This window comes from Kogia breviceps, chromosome 16, assembly GCF_026419965.1.
Source record: "Kogia breviceps isolate mKogBre1 chromosome 16, mKogBre1 haplotype 1, whole genome shotgun sequence".
Taxonomy (NCBI): Eukaryota; Metazoa; Chordata; class Mammalia; order Artiodactyla; family Physeteridae; genus Kogia; species Kogia breviceps.
Genome location: NC_081325.1, coordinates 47,977,049 through 47,995,894, shown reverse-complemented (window position 1 = coordinate 47,995,894; position 18,846 = coordinate 47,977,049). Strand labels below are relative to the sequence as shown.

General features: G+C 38.3%; 1 protein-coding gene across 8 annotated transcripts in view; it reads right to left on the bottom strand.

Annotated features, from left to right (window-relative positions):
- Positions 1-239: 239 nt before the first annotated feature.
- The window catches only part of PIBF1 (progesterone immunomodulatory binding factor 1), a 209,450-nt gene continuing 190,843 nt past the window's right edge, over positions 240-18,846 (bottom strand). For 3 of the 8 annotated variants that reach the window (XR_010837268.1, XM_067016726.1, XM_059042233.2), the window contains 2 exons: positions 13,011-13,184; positions 544-820 (listed from right to left, as the gene is read on the bottom strand). Coding sequence is in view for 7 of the 8 variants with exons in the window: in XM_067016726.1 (XP_066872827.1) it covers positions 770-820; positions 13,011-13,184 (225 nt within the window). In the remaining variant the exon portion in view is untranslated. Of the gene's footprint in view, positions 821-13,010; positions 13,185-18,846 lie in introns of all 8 variants that reach the window. The other 5 variants (XM_067016729.1, XM_067016730.1, XM_067016727.1 and 2 more) reach the window with 4 other exon arrangements.

Below are 18,846 nucleotides of genomic sequence, written 5' to 3'. Positions count from 1 at the left end.
CATGAAAATATACTTCTTTCTTTTTCTTTTCTTTTCTTTCTCTTCCACCCCTCTTCTTTCTTTTAAATTGTAACTCTTGAATGACAAATGGAGCATATTTTATGACAAGAAAAAGAGAAAATACTACTGATTTTTTTCTTACAGACTAGATATTTGGTCCATACTGCATCTGTTTTGACCAAAGTAACAAGACACTTTACACCAAATTTTTACTTGACCAATGGAATAACGGACTTTGTACCAGATTGTATTGGTTAATAATAATATGAAGTATAAGAAAAAACAGAGCCCAAAGAAAGAATCAGCAATTCATATCCACTTACATGATATCTGAACACCATTATTGGGCATATAAAATGCCTTCTAGTAGACTTCACAGATGATTATTAATTTTAAAATTGTAAGCTGTCTTGGTATTTGTTATGACATTTAAATTCAAAATTTATATAGTTAGAAAAATACTCACCAATATAACAACTAATCAAAATGTTTAAAAGCCACATGTTTAAAATGCCTTAAAGAATTATGAAAGCTCCAAAATTTAAATCATAAGAGTATACAATGTTTATTTTGTAACAAAATAGATAAAACCAAATATTTGCACTTTATGTAGTTTGATGATTATGATAATTTGTTAATTTAACATTCAGTTAAAATAAACTTTAAATTAGCTATTTAAAAAATGTCAAGTACATGATTAAGATAAACTTTGTTCATCAGAAAAAGACCTTCAGGAGTAAATGATGATAGAGCAAATCTGTCCAAAACACTAGGTCTTCATTTTTTGTGTCTTAGACCACTCAGGTGCTTCTTTTTTGGTCTGTAAAAAAAGGAAAAAAAAAAAAAAAAAAAAAAAAAGAAGAAGAAGAAAAGAAAATTAAGTAAAATGCTTATAAGGAGGAGAAGAGAAACGATTCAAAGAACTAAGTACCTATATACATTGGGGATTTTTATGTAAAATTATAGTAAATAATTGCTTTTTGTAATTCAGAAAGAGACTTAAGGGCAAAGATTTTGTCTTTTGTCCGAAATAATCTCCCACCTGGTATGTCTATTAAAAAAAAATACACAGCTGTGTTTTCTGGCTTAAATCCTATATTTAATATATTCTACAGAGGCGAGTATTTTATGAATTGATTCTATTTTCAAATAAAATTATAAAAAAAAATCAAGGGCACAGCTTCTTTTTAGTTGTCTTATCTATCTACATACAGATACTCATTCACTCAATAGATATTTAGTAAAGAATTTCTAGATCCAAATCATTGTGCTTTGGGTGTTCTGAATTGCAAAGTATTTACCAGAGTACTTCTTGGGTTTACTGCTCAATCATTGCAATGTAAAAGAGCCTGGCTATACAGAGTAGTAACAAAAGCGCAGGGAAGGTGGGCTGTGAGAAAGCACTCAGAACTCCCTATATACGATACTGATGCCAATCAAAACATCTTATTTTATATAATATAATAAATCAAACATGCAATTACTCCTTTCCCATTTATATCTCCTTAAAACTATGAAGAACCACATTCCTAAATATATATACATTGGAATATAGATAAGTATGATAAGTTACAATATAATCTTTTTCATATGCCATAGCTGATGCACAAAATGTTAGAAGTGACATCAATGGTCAGCTCCTCTTGCCCTTAGCCATGCCCTTGGGCAGCTTCAGTTACCACCAAATACACCAGTAGACCCTCCACCTCCTCCCTCCAATCCCATGTGTACAACCATAGCTCTAACTTGAGCTACAAATACTTTTACATGATGCCTAAAGGCAACTAAAATTCAGTATGTCAAAATGAACTCCCCCAACCGCCATATTCTCTGTCTTGGTGAATGGTGCCATATTTTGTTCAGTCATCTAAATCAGAAATGTTTGATTCCTCTTCATCTTAGATTTCTCCTTTTTTTTCCACTTGCTACGTTCATTCTAAACAGTCCCTAACATTTGTAGAAATATCTTTTAAACTCCTTATTCTGCTTCTATCTTGACCCCAAAAGGCTTACCTTGGGCCCTCACCATTTCTGGCTTCACTCCTGCAAGAATTTCCTAATTCTGATTTGGTTTTCTCTTCTATTATGTTCATCACCCACAATCCCTCCAAGCTTATCTTTCTAAAATGCAAATCTGCATTAAAACACTTTAGTAGTTTTTCTTTAATACAAAGTCCAAAGTTCTTAGTATTAAAGGTGAAAGAAGCTTCCAGGGTAAAATAAGGAAATCATAGGGAAAAGCCAAGTGCTATCTTCCAAGAGAATTCAAAGGTGACAGGGCCTAACCAAATCCAAAAGAAACCAAATTACAAACCAGAATGCTAGCTGATCGGCCAGAGGAGGAGTATGTTCCGTTTTGAGAAACGGTGATCTTCACCAGGTCATAATGTAAACTGGTTTTCTTAACTGTGGCTCGTGGACAAAAAAATATGAAAGCAACTTCTACAGATCAAGCAAAAGGCATAGAATTTGTATACCTGCATTTTCTCTATCAACTGATACTAACAGTTCTTTTACTACTATGTATGTATAGTAGAAGGTAAATAAAACTTTTGATATTAAAAGGGAATCTTAAGACTCATAAAGGACAGTACAAGCATTTTAATGGTAGACTGTCCTTCCTGACTACTTCAATCTGTGTCTGGTCCATTGCAGACCATCTGCCCTCCATCCCCTCCTCCCAGTACCTTCTTTCTTCAGATGTGTTAATGAAGTAGCTTTGCCACAGTCCAGTGTACCTCTGTCCTGGGGATTAACTGCTTTCCCACTTCATAAACTGACTTTTCAGTTTTTTGGTCATAGCCATTTAAAATTAGTTTCACAGCTTGTCCCATAGGTCTAATGTACATTCCTCATTCCTAGGTTATTTGGGGGTAACTTCACTATCATTGTCACGTTCAAACTACATTTAATTTAGAAGATAGGGCCTGTAGGATCTGGTCCAGGCCTACTTCTCTAACCCTATCTCTTGACACTCTACTACATGAACTAAATTCCTTGTAGTTGAGATTAGTTTTATAGTAATTTATTGAACACTTACTAGGTATCAGGTCTTTGTGTTAGGTTGTACAGCTATAAAAATGAGTAAGACCCTATGACAGAGCCTAGTGGTTGCCTAGATTACATCTATTTTCCCCCTTTCAATAACAGAACTCTGATGTCATTATGAGAGTAATGGGCTCATCCAGTGAGAAACTACATTTATCAGCCTCCCTTGCTGCTAGGTGTGGACGAGTGACTAAATTCTGACCAATGGAATATAAATAGAAGATGTTGGGTAGAACTTACAGAAAAATGCCTTTAGAAAAGCAGATGGTATTTCCCCCCATTTCCTCTTGCTTCCTGTTTGGAATGCAGATGTGATGGCTTAGGCTACAGCAGCTATATTGTTATTCAGAGGACAGAGGCCACACACCAAGGATGGTTTGAAGAGAAAGGCAGAAGAAACCTAGGTCCTTGATGACTTCAAAGGGCCACATACTAGCCCTGAAAAGTTTATCTTCAGGTTTTTATCTGAGAGCCAGAACAATCTACTTAAGTCACTGAACTAGCAGTGGATCATAATTCCTAGGCACTGACTCTAATCCTTAAGTAAGTTATAGCATTTGTTTCATGTTGTATTTTCTGCACACAGGAAAAGTGTCTGGCATGCAGTAGGTGCTCAATGACATGCTTCCTTTGCTGTTGATTTTTTTTTTTTTTTTTTTGTAGCCGGAGCACAGTACAGAATAATGGGTTAAAGTACAGGTTCTGGAATAAAACAGCCTCCAGCCGTTTATTTGTAAACTCAGGCAAGTTGATGACCACTCAGTTACTTCACACATAATATGAGGAGAATAAAAAATAATGGTGCTGGATATTCTCGGTACCCTCAGACCTGCTGTGCCTCAGGATGCTGTCAGTGGTGGCTTACGGTTTCTGATTAGGTTCAGTCAATGAGCTGCGAAGTGGGCTTGTGGGTCAGAGGAGAAAGAAGTTGGGATATCTATTCTTCAGCTCCTTCTTTGCCTGGCCATAGTTTGGTAGTAGTAAATTCTTCTATGGAAGACCAAAGTTTCCTATGAAGGCTCTAATTCCTCTCCTTGCCCCTTGAGACCTAGGAGTGGTTATAACTTTGCATAGTTACTAAGCCTAAAATGTTCATTATCACCTGTTGGTTTCTACCTCCTTGTTTCTCTTATAGAGGTGTTTCTCACTCCCTCCAATTTATCCCTCCATCTGCCTCGTCTTTCTCCTCCACCACCACCTTTGCTACCTTCTTAATTTCTGTCTGAATTGATATCAAAGTCTGTTGGCTCTTTCTTTCCATTCCTCTAGTTCATCTTTCACTGTTGCTGTCCAGGTCTGAAAATACAAACGTGACCCTCACGGTATTTTGTACTTGCTTCCTATTTGGTATTTATCACACATGTTATATGATACACGGTTTCCATGATCAGACTTTGAGGCACTGTAGGGCAGGGGCCCTGGTAATGGAATAAGGCTTGAATAAATGAATAGCTTCAAAAGAATGTGCCATAGACTCAAAAGACAATTCCATAAGAGGTACTGCAAAATGCTTTGAGATATAGCATGGAGGAGCCTTGAGGATGTTATGCTAAGTGAAATAAGCCAGTCACAAAAAGACAAATATGGTATGATGCCACCTATGAGGTATCCAAAACAGTCAATTTCATAGAAATTCAAAGCAGAGTGGTGGGTTGCCAGGGGCTACAGAGGTGGCAGGGGGAAGAAGGGAGGCAGTTTGCAAGATGAAAAAGTTCTGAAGACCTGTCTCACAACAATATGAATATACTTAATACTACTAAACTGTACACTTAAAAATGGGTAAAATGGTAAATCGTATATGTTTTTTTTTATCACGATAAAAAACAAACAAACAAAAAAACCAAGAGCTTTTTAAAAAAATGTTTTGAAAAAAGCAGCAATACTGAAAAAGTGTATTGTTTCCAATGTGAGCTACCTGGACTTTGCTGTTAAAGAAAGTTACATACTTTATTAGATATTTTACATTCTAAAACAGCAAAAACAAAGAGAGTAGTAGGACCTCATTTCCTACGTATTTAATAGCAAAGCAAGTTTCCATCGGAATCTAGTTTTACCTGGGTATACTGCCATTTAAAGTTTCCTTAGTTTTAAGATAATGATGAGATTTAGCAAAATTCAGCTGCTCAAAAACCTTGAGCATTTGGTTTTACTTCTTTCAGGTCTTTATTTAAGTGTCGTCTTCTCAGGGAGGCCATCCCTCCCTATTCTTCACCCACCGACTGCCCTGTTTTATTTTTTCTCCATAGCATTTGTCATTTTTTCACTTTCTCGACAATTTATTTTTTGGTTTGATTGTTGGTTTACAGTCTAATCTCCAAAAAAGAATGTAAGCTTCATGGAGGCAGGAAGTTTTATACCGTTATTGCTTGTAACAGTGCTTGGCACAAAGGAGGTGCTCAATAAACATTTTTTTTTTCTTTTTTTTTTTTTGGTGGCCATGCCATGCGGCTTGCAGGATCTCAGTTCCCCGACCAGGGATTGAACCTAGCACACCACAGTGAAAGTGCCGAGTACTAACCACTGGACTGCCACCGGAAGTCCCAATACACTTTTTAAATGAATGAATGAATGTTGTTTGGGTTTACTATTACAGACGCCTCTCAGTTCAATTTAAATCTGGACATAAAGCCTCATGAGAGTGTGTATTCAAGAGTTGCCCCTATGTAATGTGAAAGAAAATGCCACTACAGTAATGTAATAATATGGCTCCAACAAATCAGGTAACAGTGCCCTTTATAAGTATAGTGGGCAGTATTTATGATTTTAAGTAACACTGCAATTATTGAGTGGAAATGAAAATAACCAATAAGATATGAAAATAGCATATTCTGTTGTATGAACTCAAGATATGTTCAATCTTTCTTTCTATTGGTAAAGTTCTGCTGTCAGTTACATTACACTCTGAAACTCAGGTTACTTGCAATTACGTTAGGATAGAATAGGTCAGCTTCTCATCTACATCAGTATCTATGTCTAAACACTACCAAAATTCAAACAAATTCCATGGAGATAATAATGATTCTGGAAAGTTGATTTCTGATTCTCGTGAGACATACATTCTTCATTTCTAGATATTTTGTCAGTAAGGTACTATCCATTAGTGACAGCCCGAAGTTCCAGCCACTGGAAGTTTCTAAGCCTTTACCAACTCCTAATTAGTACTGAGCAACTAGCATTAAGATAGATCACAGATTGGCAAACTGTGATCCATGGTCTGTTTTTGTATGGATTGCCTGCTAAGAATGGATTTAACATTTTTAAAGAAAGGTAAACCAAACAGAATATGCAATAGAGATGGTATGTGCCTCATAAAGCCTAGAATATTTACTGTCTTGCCCTTTAAGGAAAAATTTGCCATCTCCTGATAGATGACTGTTAAAGAAAGTGGGCACAAAAATTCAGATACAGGGCTTCCCTGGTGGCGCAGTGGTAGAGAGTCCGCCTGCCGATGCAGGGGACGCGGGTTCGTGCCCCGGTCCGGGAGGATCCCACGTGCCGCGGAGCGGCTGGGCCCGTGAGCCATGGCCGCTGAGCCTGCGCATCCGGAGCCTGTGCTCCGCAACGGGAGAGGCCACAGCAGTGAGAGGCTTGCGTACCGCAAAAAAAAAAAAAAAAAAAAAAAAAAAAATTCAGATACACAGTTAACTGTTTTTTATTTTGGTAATTCCACTTCTTTACCTATTTAAACAGTAGTGTTTCTTTTATGTTACTATTAAAGTTATTTACCCTTTCTACCCATAAGATGGTGCTTTGGGTAACAAATTTTGTTGTGCCTATTCAGTTTTTTCGGCCACGCTGCACGGCATGTGGGATCTTAGCTCCCCGACCAGGGGTCGAACCCGTGACCACTGCATTGAGAGCGTGGAGTCTTAACCACTGGACCACCAAGGAAGTCCCATGTCTGTGCATTTATTAACAGAGTTAATATTTTAACTGAGGAGGGCCCTATTTTATGACTATTTCACACTTCTGTTTTGTTTTTTTTTTAAATTGAAGACTTTCATAAGTTCCATGGTATGAAACCCTTTTCATAATATATTTTTCATACACACACACACAAACAACACACATATATATGATGTGATATTAGACATACAAATTACTTAAAAGTGAGCGTTTATATTGGGAACATTGCTTTAATTTTTATGTGCTGGTTTAGATTAATTATATTTGTAATTTTATAAAGAAACAGCACAAATTAGTGGTGTTAACTAAGTAAAAAAAAGCCCTGAAGTAAATTGTATTCCAGATGTAGGAAAGAGCTCAGAGGGCTGTGATAAAAACAAATGACAGGATTAACTGTAAACCAACCAGAAGTAATTTACTGTTCCAATGTGATTTGGGAGATAAATAACTGATAAGATGGGTACTTTTGTGTCATCCATAAGCAGGCAACTAAAACATTAATATATAACTTGGGGATTACAACATATTGAGAAAGAATGCTGACTGATAAATGCAGACATAATAAGCCTGGTGGATTATTCCTGGAATCTAGGAAAAGAGCTAGAAATTAAGAATCTATTAGTGTTCAACCAGTGCCACTTTTCTAAAGAAAAGAAATACTTTGTCTAGTAGATATAATTACTTGTTTTTTTTAAAAAAAATGATATAAGCTAGGAATTGAGGAAATAAATATTTATAATTCCTCAGAGGCAGGGCCCAACTAAAATGTGTCTAAGAGAGCTCACCCAGCTTTCCTACCAACAAAGTGACAAAAAGAGAAACTGCCCCAGATCATCCAGCCCTCACGGCTCTACTTCCACGTTCACTAAAAAATTCCTTATTTCTAATTTAGCTTAGAGCTATATTACACCGGGAAGAGGCTGCAATTAGTATTCCTGAGACTCGAAAGGTACATAGCTAGCTATCTTGAGGTCTGAGCCTGTTCTGGTCAGATAAATCTAGATTCAACATGAAAAAGTGAGACCAGGGACTTCCCTGGTGGTTCAGTGGTTAAGAATCTGCCTTCCAGTGTAGGGGATGTGGGTTTGATCCCTGGCCGGGGAACTAAGATCCCACATGCCGTGGGGCAACTAAGCCTGCATGCTCTGGAGCCCACGCGCCACAACTAGAGAGAAGCCTGGGCGCTGCAACGAAGAGCCCGCGTGTCGCAACTAAGACCCGATGCAGCCAAATAAATAAATAAATATTTTAAAAAAGGAAAAAAAAAAAGAAGAAAAGAGAACGTGAGACCAGAGCTTCAAAACAAATGTGACAAAGCGTTAGAGGTATGAACAGCAATTGGTTCTCTCAGCTCCTAGACATGGCTGGGACCCCTTCAATCTACCAGCAAAGTTCATTTACCCTGGTGTGCCATACAAATGCTATACTTTTCTATGTGTGTTATAATGTGAAAAATGTGGGTGGCACAGAGTTAGGGCATGCTCTGTGGTAATGCTACCCCAGGGAGGCACCCTGTGTCTTAAGACATCCAATGAATTGTATTCATTATATTAAGTATATTACAAATAACTGCTAAATTCCATTTTAATGAAGTTATAAACTTTTCTTTATGAATAATGAGAAGCACTGCTTTTTATAACCTATCAATTTAAATTAAAAAAACTTTTTGGTAAAGTACACATAACATAAAATTTACCATCTGTTTTGTTTTGTTTTTTGTTTTTTTGCTGTACGCGGGCCTCTCACCGTTGTGGCCTCTCCCGTTGCGGAGCACAGGCTCCAGACGCGCAGGCCCAGCGGCCATGGCTCACGGGCCCAGCCGCTCTGCGGCATGTGGGATCTTCCCAGACCGGGGCACGAACCCGTGTCCCCTGCATTGGCAGACGGACTCTCAACCACTGCGCCACCAGGGAAGCCCAAAATTTACCATCTTAACCATTTTTAAGTGTACAGTTGAGTGGCATGGAGTATATTCACATTGCTGTGCTACCATCACCACCATCCATCCACAGGAGTCTTTTCATCTTGTATAACTGAAACTCTGCACACATTAGACAATAACTCCCCATTCCCCCTGGTCTCTGGTAACCATCATTCTAATTTCCGCCTCTTTGAATATGACTAGGTATATCCTATCCACTGTATTTTCCTTTTTTCCTGAGGAAAAGTGTTAAGTAGTGAAATGACTGAAGTCCGGCATAAGAATGTAGTAAGAGAGGAATAAAGTCTAGATTATTAAACATCCTAGTTTTGAATAATGAAAAGGAACGCAAATTAGAAAATGTTTTGTGAGTATTATACCCTCTGCCCTTGGAATTTCTCACTCTTTAACCCTTATTGTCCTTGTCAGATCCTAGACATTCTTCAAGGTCAACCTCAAATACTTTCTTTTCCTGGAGTCCATCAACATCACATTATCTCTTCTTTCTTTGAATTTCCACAGCAGTTTATATTTCCTTAAAGTAGTTTATATTTCCTTCCAAGACCATGGTCTTGGAAGTGGCTGCTTTCACTCTCCCTGGAGTTTATTTAGTTCAACACTAAAGTTCCCCACACAGTTTAGAGTTTTTTTTTTTTTTTTTGCGGTATGCGGGCCTCTCACTGCTGTGGCCTCTCCCGTTGCGGAGCACAGGCTCTGGACACGCAGGCCTAGCGGCCATGGCTCACGGGCTTAGTTGCTCCGCGGCATGTGGGATCTTCCCGGACCGGGGCACGAACCCGTGACCCCTGCATCGGCAGGCGGATTCTCAACCACTGCGCCACCAGGGAAGCCCAGTTTAGAGTTTTAATGGCTAAGAAGATAACTAAATTGGGGAGGCAAATAACTGTTGTTGTTTTTTTAATGCTGTGTTACCAGATATTTATTGAGTACCTGCTTTGATCATGTGCTATGTAAGGCAATGGGAACACAGCTTCTATCCTCAAAGCACTTACATTCTGTGGTTCAATTTAGTCTTTGTTGGTGCATCAAATGCCTGAAAGACAATTCTCCCACATCTGTGATTTCAACAGTCAGAGCTTTTCTATAAAATACACCTTTTGGGGTTGTCTTCTTATGTAAATATCACATGAGCACTGCAAAACGTTCATATGATTATACAAATATGTAAAGAAAAATGTCTCAAGCTTTTATTCCTCCCCTTCCTCCTCTGTAACACAGCTCTACGTTCACCTCACTGCCCACTTAACAGGTTTGTGTGTCTTCCTCATATTTTCAGTGCACATATAAACACACATCCATCCATCCATCTCTCTGTCATTGAATTTAATATCAGGGAAAAATACCAACAGCAAATAATATCAGCCAAAGGATCTGGAAGTAAATTAGAAATGTTTCCATTTTAGCTATAAAACCATAAGATTATGTAATGGTTGGATCTTATTTTCAAATATTTGCACCATAAATTCCTTATTGACAAGAGGAGAGAAAAACGTAAGAAAAGCACTATTGTGGAAAATTGAAAATACTCAAAATAATAACCGTAAAAATTATGATGCCTTAAGAGAATCATGGATGTTAGTGTAAAAGAAGTCCAGCCCTCATTTCATGTAATCTCCCTCCTAATTTTATAGATAAGACCCAGTTCAGGGCACTTAAATGACTCGCCCCAGGTGACCTAGTCGGTTCCCATTCCTAATTCTGCAGTATTAGCACATAGTCTTGATTTGACTGGTTTTCAGCACGATATCTGAGTTTTCATTAGGATGTAGCTGAGATCATACCTTTTTTGAAAAATTTTCTCTTGTATACAAAAGATAGTTTATTATAGAAAAAAAAGAGAAAATACAGATAAGCATAAAGAAGGAAATAAAAACTACCCAATTAATACTTCATATTTCAAATCTTCTTCATTTTCTTTTCATTGCAGAACCTTATCTCAAGATACTGGAGAAATCTGTTACTTATGTACTGGTGACAGTTAGGATTTCAGAATATCAGAATCAGGTTACCAAGCTAAAGTCAGAAATGTAGGAGGTCTGGGTCAGAAGGAATAGTTCATTGCTTGGAACAGAGAAGGGTCAAAAAAGCAGATCAGGGAGTGTGATAGGCTTTAAGTATGTGGCTGTATCTTGCGGTTTTCAACCAATCCTCCGTTTTTCCACTAGCATCTATGTATTCAGTCTGTTCTCTTCTTGTAGATTATAACATAATAATAGACACACCATACTCTGTCACAATCTTAGCCGACTTTCTGAGGGAAACTTGCCTAGCCATGGCCCTTCTGAATAAATAGCCCTAGGCAACTTGCTTTGGTACCCTGTGAGCCCTGGTCACAGGTAAGGGCAGCCATTCAGTAGGCTGGCTAATCACCTTCACTAGTCTTGCCACAAGGGGTATCTGCCAACAAGGAGGAGCTGGGCCAATTAAACTTGCTTTTGGAAAACACAGGGAGAACTAGGTTATAAGAGAGGAGATTAGGGAAAGGATGCATAGAAATATGTCTCAAGACAAGGGGCTGTGAGCAAGTTGATGAAGTGGAAAACATGAGTAAGCAGACACCAGGAGAGAAACATAGGGAAGCTGAAGTGCCACTAGAGGAAAAGATCTATGTACTCAGCTGTGGAAATCCACAGAGCTGCCTTGTACCCAGGCTGGTCAATCTAGATTTCCTGTTTCCTCCATCCTGTTAGCTCAGTCTTTATTGCCACAAGGAGCCTTATGATAATTATTCCTTATTTCATTTAGATTGTAACTCTGTCATTTTTTTTTTTAAAAAGGAGGTTGAACTATGTAATCACCAAGCAAGCTCTCACATCTCATTGATCTTGAGTAGCGTGTTCTGAATGTATAATGAAATCGCTTAGATCAGGAGTTCCCATACTTGACCGATTATTATAATCATCTAGGGAGTTAAAAAAAAAATTAAGATTCTGGAGACTCACTGAATCAGAATATCGTACAGAAAAATCTTTCTGGTTTTGAGTCTCTATGTTCAGATGGTAGAAATGTTTCTTCTGAGAAATTAAGGTATGGAGGGGAAACCATGTTGAAGTAAAGTGAACTATTTAATAAGGTTACTCCTACTTCGATCCTGTTGCCTTTTGATTCTTATTACTTGTTAAAACATCATTTTCAATACTTCCTAATTTATTTTCTATTTTAATCCAAATTTTTCGAATTTCTTGTTCTTCGACTAATTTCCGGGCACATACATTTTTACCTAATAATGCATTTCAGTTTTGCAGTTTATGTTAATACGATTGGTTTTATACTTTATAAGAAAACTCAAAGCAAAATATATTATTTTACAAATAAGAGAGGGCGGGTGATATTTTGCATTCCTTTTATTCTTATGTAAATTAAAAAATGACAAAAACAGGGAATTCTGGTTGGCATTTTCACTGCCGAGGGCCCAGGGTACAATCCCTGGGCCGGGACTAAGATCCTGCAAGCCACACGGCATGGCCAAAACAACAACAAACAAACAAACTTCTTTATGCTCATCTGTATTTTTTTTTTTTTTCTACAGTAAACTTTCTTTTATATACAAGAGAAAAATTTTCAAACGAGGTATGACCTCAGCTACATCCTACTGAAAACTGAGAGATTGTGCTGTAAACCAGTCAAACCAAGACTGTCTTTCTGATTCATTTATGTCGTCCCTGGAGACTGGAGGAGGACAGTGCTAGAGTAATGCTAATTCCTAGGCAAGTCCGATATGTTAACTAGAAATATAAACCCCAACTATCAACTGTTAAGATAGGTAACATATACATTCAGAAAAAGGATAAATACAGACCTTTTAAAGTTAGTTTGAAACCACTATGAGAGGAAAGAAATTTAAGTAAAATATATTTAGCGAAAATAAGAGACACTCGGGCTTCCCTGGTGGCGCGGTGGTTGAGAGTCCACCTGCCGATGCAGGGGACATGGGTTCGTGCCCCGGTCCGGGAGGATCCCACATGCCGCCGAGCGATTGGGCCCGTGAGCCATGGCCGCTGAGCCTGTGCTCCGCAACGGGAGAGGCCACAAAAGTGAGGGGCCCGCATACCGCCAAAAAAAAAAAAAAAAAAAAGAGACACTAACATTCTAGGTTAATTTTTATTGTACTTACGAAGAGTGTTGGTTTGGGTATAAATATATTGTCTTCATGTTCTCTAGGCACATTCAAAGTCTTTGATTTCTGATTTTCTGTCACATTTTTGGATTCCGTTTTAGTAAAAAGTAAGTTGTCCTCAGAACGCTTACTACGCATATTAATGATAATCTGTTTCATTGCTGCCAATTCCTGTTGTGTATGAAAATAGAAGATGGAAATATGATTTTAACAAGCAGACTCAATGTTGATGTTAAAATATTTATTTTTATTCTTGAAGTAGAAAAAACATTTGAAGCAATTAGTACATTATATAAATGAGGAAAGTTGTGAAAAAAACAACATATTAATAATCAATAATTATGCATATGAATCTCATAGTCATTAATACTGTTAAATGATAAATATATCATTCCAAAGGGGAAAGGGGGTAGGGATAAATTAGGAGCATGGGTTTAACAGACATACTATTATACATAAAAGAGATAAGCAACAAGGATTTACTGAACAGCATAAAGAAATATATTCAACATCTTGGAAAATAATCTGAAAAAACATATGTATAAATGACTTACTTTGCTGTACACTTGAAACTAACATGGTATTGTCAACTATGCTTCAATTAAAAAGAGTATTATTCTGTAGACGAGTGGTTCCCCAATTTTTCTGCACATTGTAATCACCTGTGGAGCTTCAAAAACAACTGATGCCTGAGTCCCACCCCCAGAGACTGTGAGATAACGGGGCTGGGGTGTGGCCTCGGCTCTGACATTTTTTTGTTGTTGTTGTTGTTTTTTGTTTTTTTTTGCGGGCCTCTCACTGTTGCGGCCTCTCCCATTGCGGAGCACAGGCTCCGGACGCGCAGGCTCAGCGGCCACGGCTCACGGGCCCAGCCGCTCCGCGGCACGTGGGATCTTCCCGGACCGGGGCACGAACCCGTGTCCCCTGCATCGGCAGGCGGATTCTCAACCACTGCGCCACCAGGGAAGCCCCCTCTGACATTTTTTAAAGAACCCCAGGTGATTCTAACAAATATGGGAACCACTGGCATAGCTACTTATCCCCGTAGTTTCTCTACATGTTTTTCTACATGTGCTTGATAAGCACATTATTTAGACACTTAACTTCTTCTCTTCTACCTCTAAAACTATTCCATTTCCTTTCGAAGTCTCACATGAAGATGCAAGGGAAAAAGAGTCCCCCAATTTTTTTCTTGCCTATTAATCAGCAGTTCAAACAGTAAGTTTAATATAGCTTCAGGATTTCTTTAACCGTGTTATTCCCAGACTCACAGACATAGAAAACAAACTTAAGGTTACCAAAAGGGAAAGGAGGCAGGGAGGGATAAATCGGGAATTTGGGATTAACACATACAGACTACTATATATAAAACAGATTAACAACAAGAACCGACTGTATACCACATGGAACTGTCTTCAATATCTTGTAATAAACTGTAAGGGAAAAGAGTCTGAAAAAGAATATATATAGGGCTTCCCTGGTGGTGCAGTGGTTGAGAGTCCGCCTGCCGATGCAGGGGACACAGGTTCGTGCCCCGGTCCGGGAAGATCCCACGTGCCGCAGAGCGGCTGGGCCCGTGAGCCATGGCCGCTGAGCCTGTGCGTCCGGAGCCTGTGCTCTGCAACAGGAGAGGCCAAGATAGTGAGAGGCCCGCGTACCAAAAAAAAAAAAAAAAAAGAATATATATATATATAAAACTGAATCCAAAAAAAAAAAACGGAATCACTTTGCTCTACACCTGAAACATTGCAAATCAACTATACTTCAGTAAAAAAAAACCAAAACATATTATTCCCTCTTCTTTTACAAATGAAAACTTGAGTTAGCTTTATCAGTCGTTGTTTGAACTAAGAATTCATTATGCTGGACTTCCTGAAGAACCCGGATCAAAATTTCCACTAATTCCCTCTTCCAAGTCTTTTTTGTCTTTTATTTTCCCCCATAGTCAAACCTTTAGCACCAAACGCTAACTAGTGGATATTTATGCTTAATTACTAAACTGATTCAATCAAACACAAGAATATGGAGAGAGGGTAGACTGAACTCTCCTTTACCTTATTATCTGTACAACAGTGGTAGGCTGTGTTGGTGGTAAATTTTTCCTATTATTTTATTGCATCTTCATGCCAAGACACAAAAGTTAGGGCGACAGGAAAGATGTTCTGCTCCTTTCTACTAATCTGTTTATAGACATCAGCTCTGTGTCAGAGCAAGTTCCTACAGGCCTTTTTTTTTTTTTCTGGCTGTCATTAGTTCTATTTAGAACCATCTAGCTTGAGTGGGTATTTTAAAACAGAGCTGTTGAGTTTAAGCCACAGAGTCTTAATAAACCTCAGGGCCAAGAGAGGAGCTGGAAGAAACGGTGCCAGAATCCACTTTCTCATTTCTGCAGGACTGAGGCTGCCTTGGCCAATGCACATGAGGATGTGTCTACCTTCAAAAACTGCCAATCTGATATACTTTTTTTTTTTTTTTTTGCGGTACGTGGGCCTCTCACTGCTGTGGCCTCTCCCGTTGCAGAGCACAGGCTCCGGACGCGCAGGCTCAGTGGCCGTGGCTCACGGGCCCAGCCGCTCCGCGGCATGTGGGATCTTCCCGGACCGGGGCACGAACCCGTGTCCCCTGCATCAGCAGCCGGACTCTCAACCACTGTGCCACCAGGGAAGCCCTCTGATACGCTTTTATTTGACCCATAGCGGAACCCTAACCTGTACCCTAAACCGTACCATAAAGAACACTGAAAAAGCAACAGAATTCTGTAAAATTCCTATTAGGATAATACACAGCTACAGTGGACACCAAAATAACATGCAGAACAATTCTGTTCAGTTTTATTATGTTTGATCATATAGATGATCTCTTTTATATCAGTTGTAAATTTGAACAAAGAAAATTCCACTTTAACATCAAACAGTATCCACGATACCACCACAGACTGAGCACACAGAAAGCCAAGCATAGGTAGTGGAGATATTTTAGTATGAGGTTAGAAGTCAAAGACACATCTATTCCTGACTGTTATTAACTGTGTAAACTTAAGCAATTAAATGAACTTCAGTTTCCTAATTGATAAAATGTATGTCTGTGTTACCTTTTTGGATTTTTGCCAGTCTGATAAGTGTTTGGGTATGTTTATTTTGCATTTCTCCTACTGTAAGGGTGGGCAGCTTTTCAGTTGTTTAAGGGTATTTCCTTTTTTGTTGATATCCTTGGCTAATTTTCTACTGGGTGATTGGTCATTTTCTTTGTTTTCTTCTTCCATTTTCTTCAACTTACTTTATGGTTTCTTTTTCTTTTCTTTTTCAAACATTTAGATCTTTGGTCTGTTTGAAGTTTATCCTGGCTTACGGTGAAAGGTGTGGATTCAGCATTTTTCCCCCCTTGGCTATTCTGTAATAACAACATCATGTGCTAAAGAGACAATTTTTTCCTCTGATTTGAGATGTTATCTTTATCATATACTGAATTTCCATAAGCATATGATTTATTTCTGGACTTTTAAATTCTATTCCAATTGTCTATTCATGCACCCATGTCACACTGTTTTAACATTTAATGATTGAGGGGTGTTTTGGGCTATGTTCTTAGGGATGGGGTGGGTTTATGTTGAATTAAAAAAACAGCAACTTAGAACTGGCTTTTATGATACTGAATCTTCCTTACCATGAAAATATTTTCATATTTCTTTTACCTACATGTTTGGCATAAATTATCCTTCCCTAGTTGATGTTACTATTACAATGAAATGTTTGTGATTCTCAAAATCCCAATTTGCAAATTGACAAAGCAAACAAAAATAAACCAACATAACATACAAGAACTAGAAAAACTTGTCACTACAAAATGGGATCCTTTGTTAGGATTAAGTCATCTTGAAATCTGGCTTGGTCCTTACCATGTTCTCTTGTCTGCCTCCTGATTGCTGGCTCCACCTGCTCTTATTGTTTGGACTTGACTTTCACATGTCATTTCTCTAGTTTTGGTTCTGCTTTTCTCTCTTCTCTAACCGTCCTTCTGTGATTGGTCAGCCGGGTTATTTGTACTACTGTTTAATGATTTATAAATACTGTTCACTGCAGAGCAGAGAGTGATTAGGTCCGCAGGAAAGGAACCTGTGATGTTCAAAGGATAATGTTTTAGGTATCAAGTTCAACTGGATTCTTTTTCTTACATTGCGTCTATCGCTCAAAATCCTGCCATTTACTTAGATTCCTACTTGGGCCTTGACTTTCTCATAGAGATTTTTTCCCCCTTCTTCTTAAGCGTTCTTGCCTTTTTCTCCCTCATTGATGGAACTAGTATGTGTCTTTTTCCATATTACCTAAGATTATCTAGCTTAATCATACTGTTTGCTGGGATCAATTTTGTGCTGACTTCTTTTAAGACTGCTACACGGTTGTTATTCTGAAATTTCTTTTGGCATGTTCCATTATTTCTTGCATCGCTCTCTTTTTGTCGTTTGATGGCAAACAATCTAGTAATTTCATGAGAGAGGGTACTGTGGTAAAGTACTGTGCTTCACTTCAGAAGTTTGATGGTGTTACATCTCTACGCCCCCGTTTTTGTTTTTGTTTTTTCGGTACGCGGGCCTCTCAGTGCTGTGGCCTCTCCCGTTGCGGAGCACAGGCTCCGGACGCGCAGGCTCAGAGGCCATGGCTCACGGGCCCAGCCGCTCCGCGGCACGTGGGATCTTCCCGGACCGGGGCACGAACCCGCGTCCCCTGCATCGGCAGGCGGACTCTCAATCACTGCGCCACCAGGGAAGCCCACATCTCTGTCTTCTAAAGTCAAATTTCTAGGAACTATGATGCCAAGCTGATCTTTATTTCTTTGCAGGTATTTTATTTCTCTCTAGAATTGTTGATATTGTTTAGCTTTTCCCTGTTAATTTCTGTCTTCTTAACTTTTTCTAAGCTTTAGGAGAGTCCAGTGGCTTTTCCTGACATCCTTCTACTGGCATTTTTACTCACTTATAATAACTTCATGATTTTGATTTTAGCAATTTTTGAAAACACCAGAAACTTTTTCTGTATAATGCTTATTTTCTGTAAATACTACTTCCTCAAATCTTTCTGAAGAAACTAATTACAATACGTTATAAGTTCTTTTCTGTTACAGAAATTTTTGTTCTCTCTGGAGAAGGGAGTCAGTTTCTCTGTTTATTGTGACTTTTCCCTTTTGTGCTATTAATTTTCTTCCGGTTTCTGATGGTCTTTGGTTGTGTGTTCCAATTTATGAATGAAGGAACAGATTAAATGTTTTCTTTCAGCAGCTATGGGCCATTCATCTGAATGAGACAGTTGAGTACAATCTCTGGATATGTGGATCAGAAAATCTGTCAAGCAGGCTCCACTCTAGGGTCCTCAGGTAGAAAGTAGGCTCTCTTGTCCAAAATGACAAAATGTGGAGTGTCCTAATATGTGGCCCCTTCATTTTGGCAGTCCTAGTCTATTCCTGGCAAATGTTCCATTAATTTAGAAAGGCATTTGTCAAAATATTTTTTTAATTCCTGCTTTTTAAAATTATAGAAGCATTACTTGTTCATTATAAAATTCAAATACAGCAAAAGTGCCGTGCCTCAAATTCTTTCCTTTTACCACTTGTTTGAGACCTTTAAACACTCTTCTATACCAGTCTGATTTATAATAATATTAATTCTGATATGCTTTTATAGTGATTTTCAAAAACCTAATAGTATATATCTTATAATTCTAGTATATCAAATACATAAGACCATTACAGTAACTTCAAAGAATGAAGGAAACATTCATTAAAACGAACAAATGTAGAACCGCATCTGATTGCACAATTGAAACTTAAAACAAAAATAAAA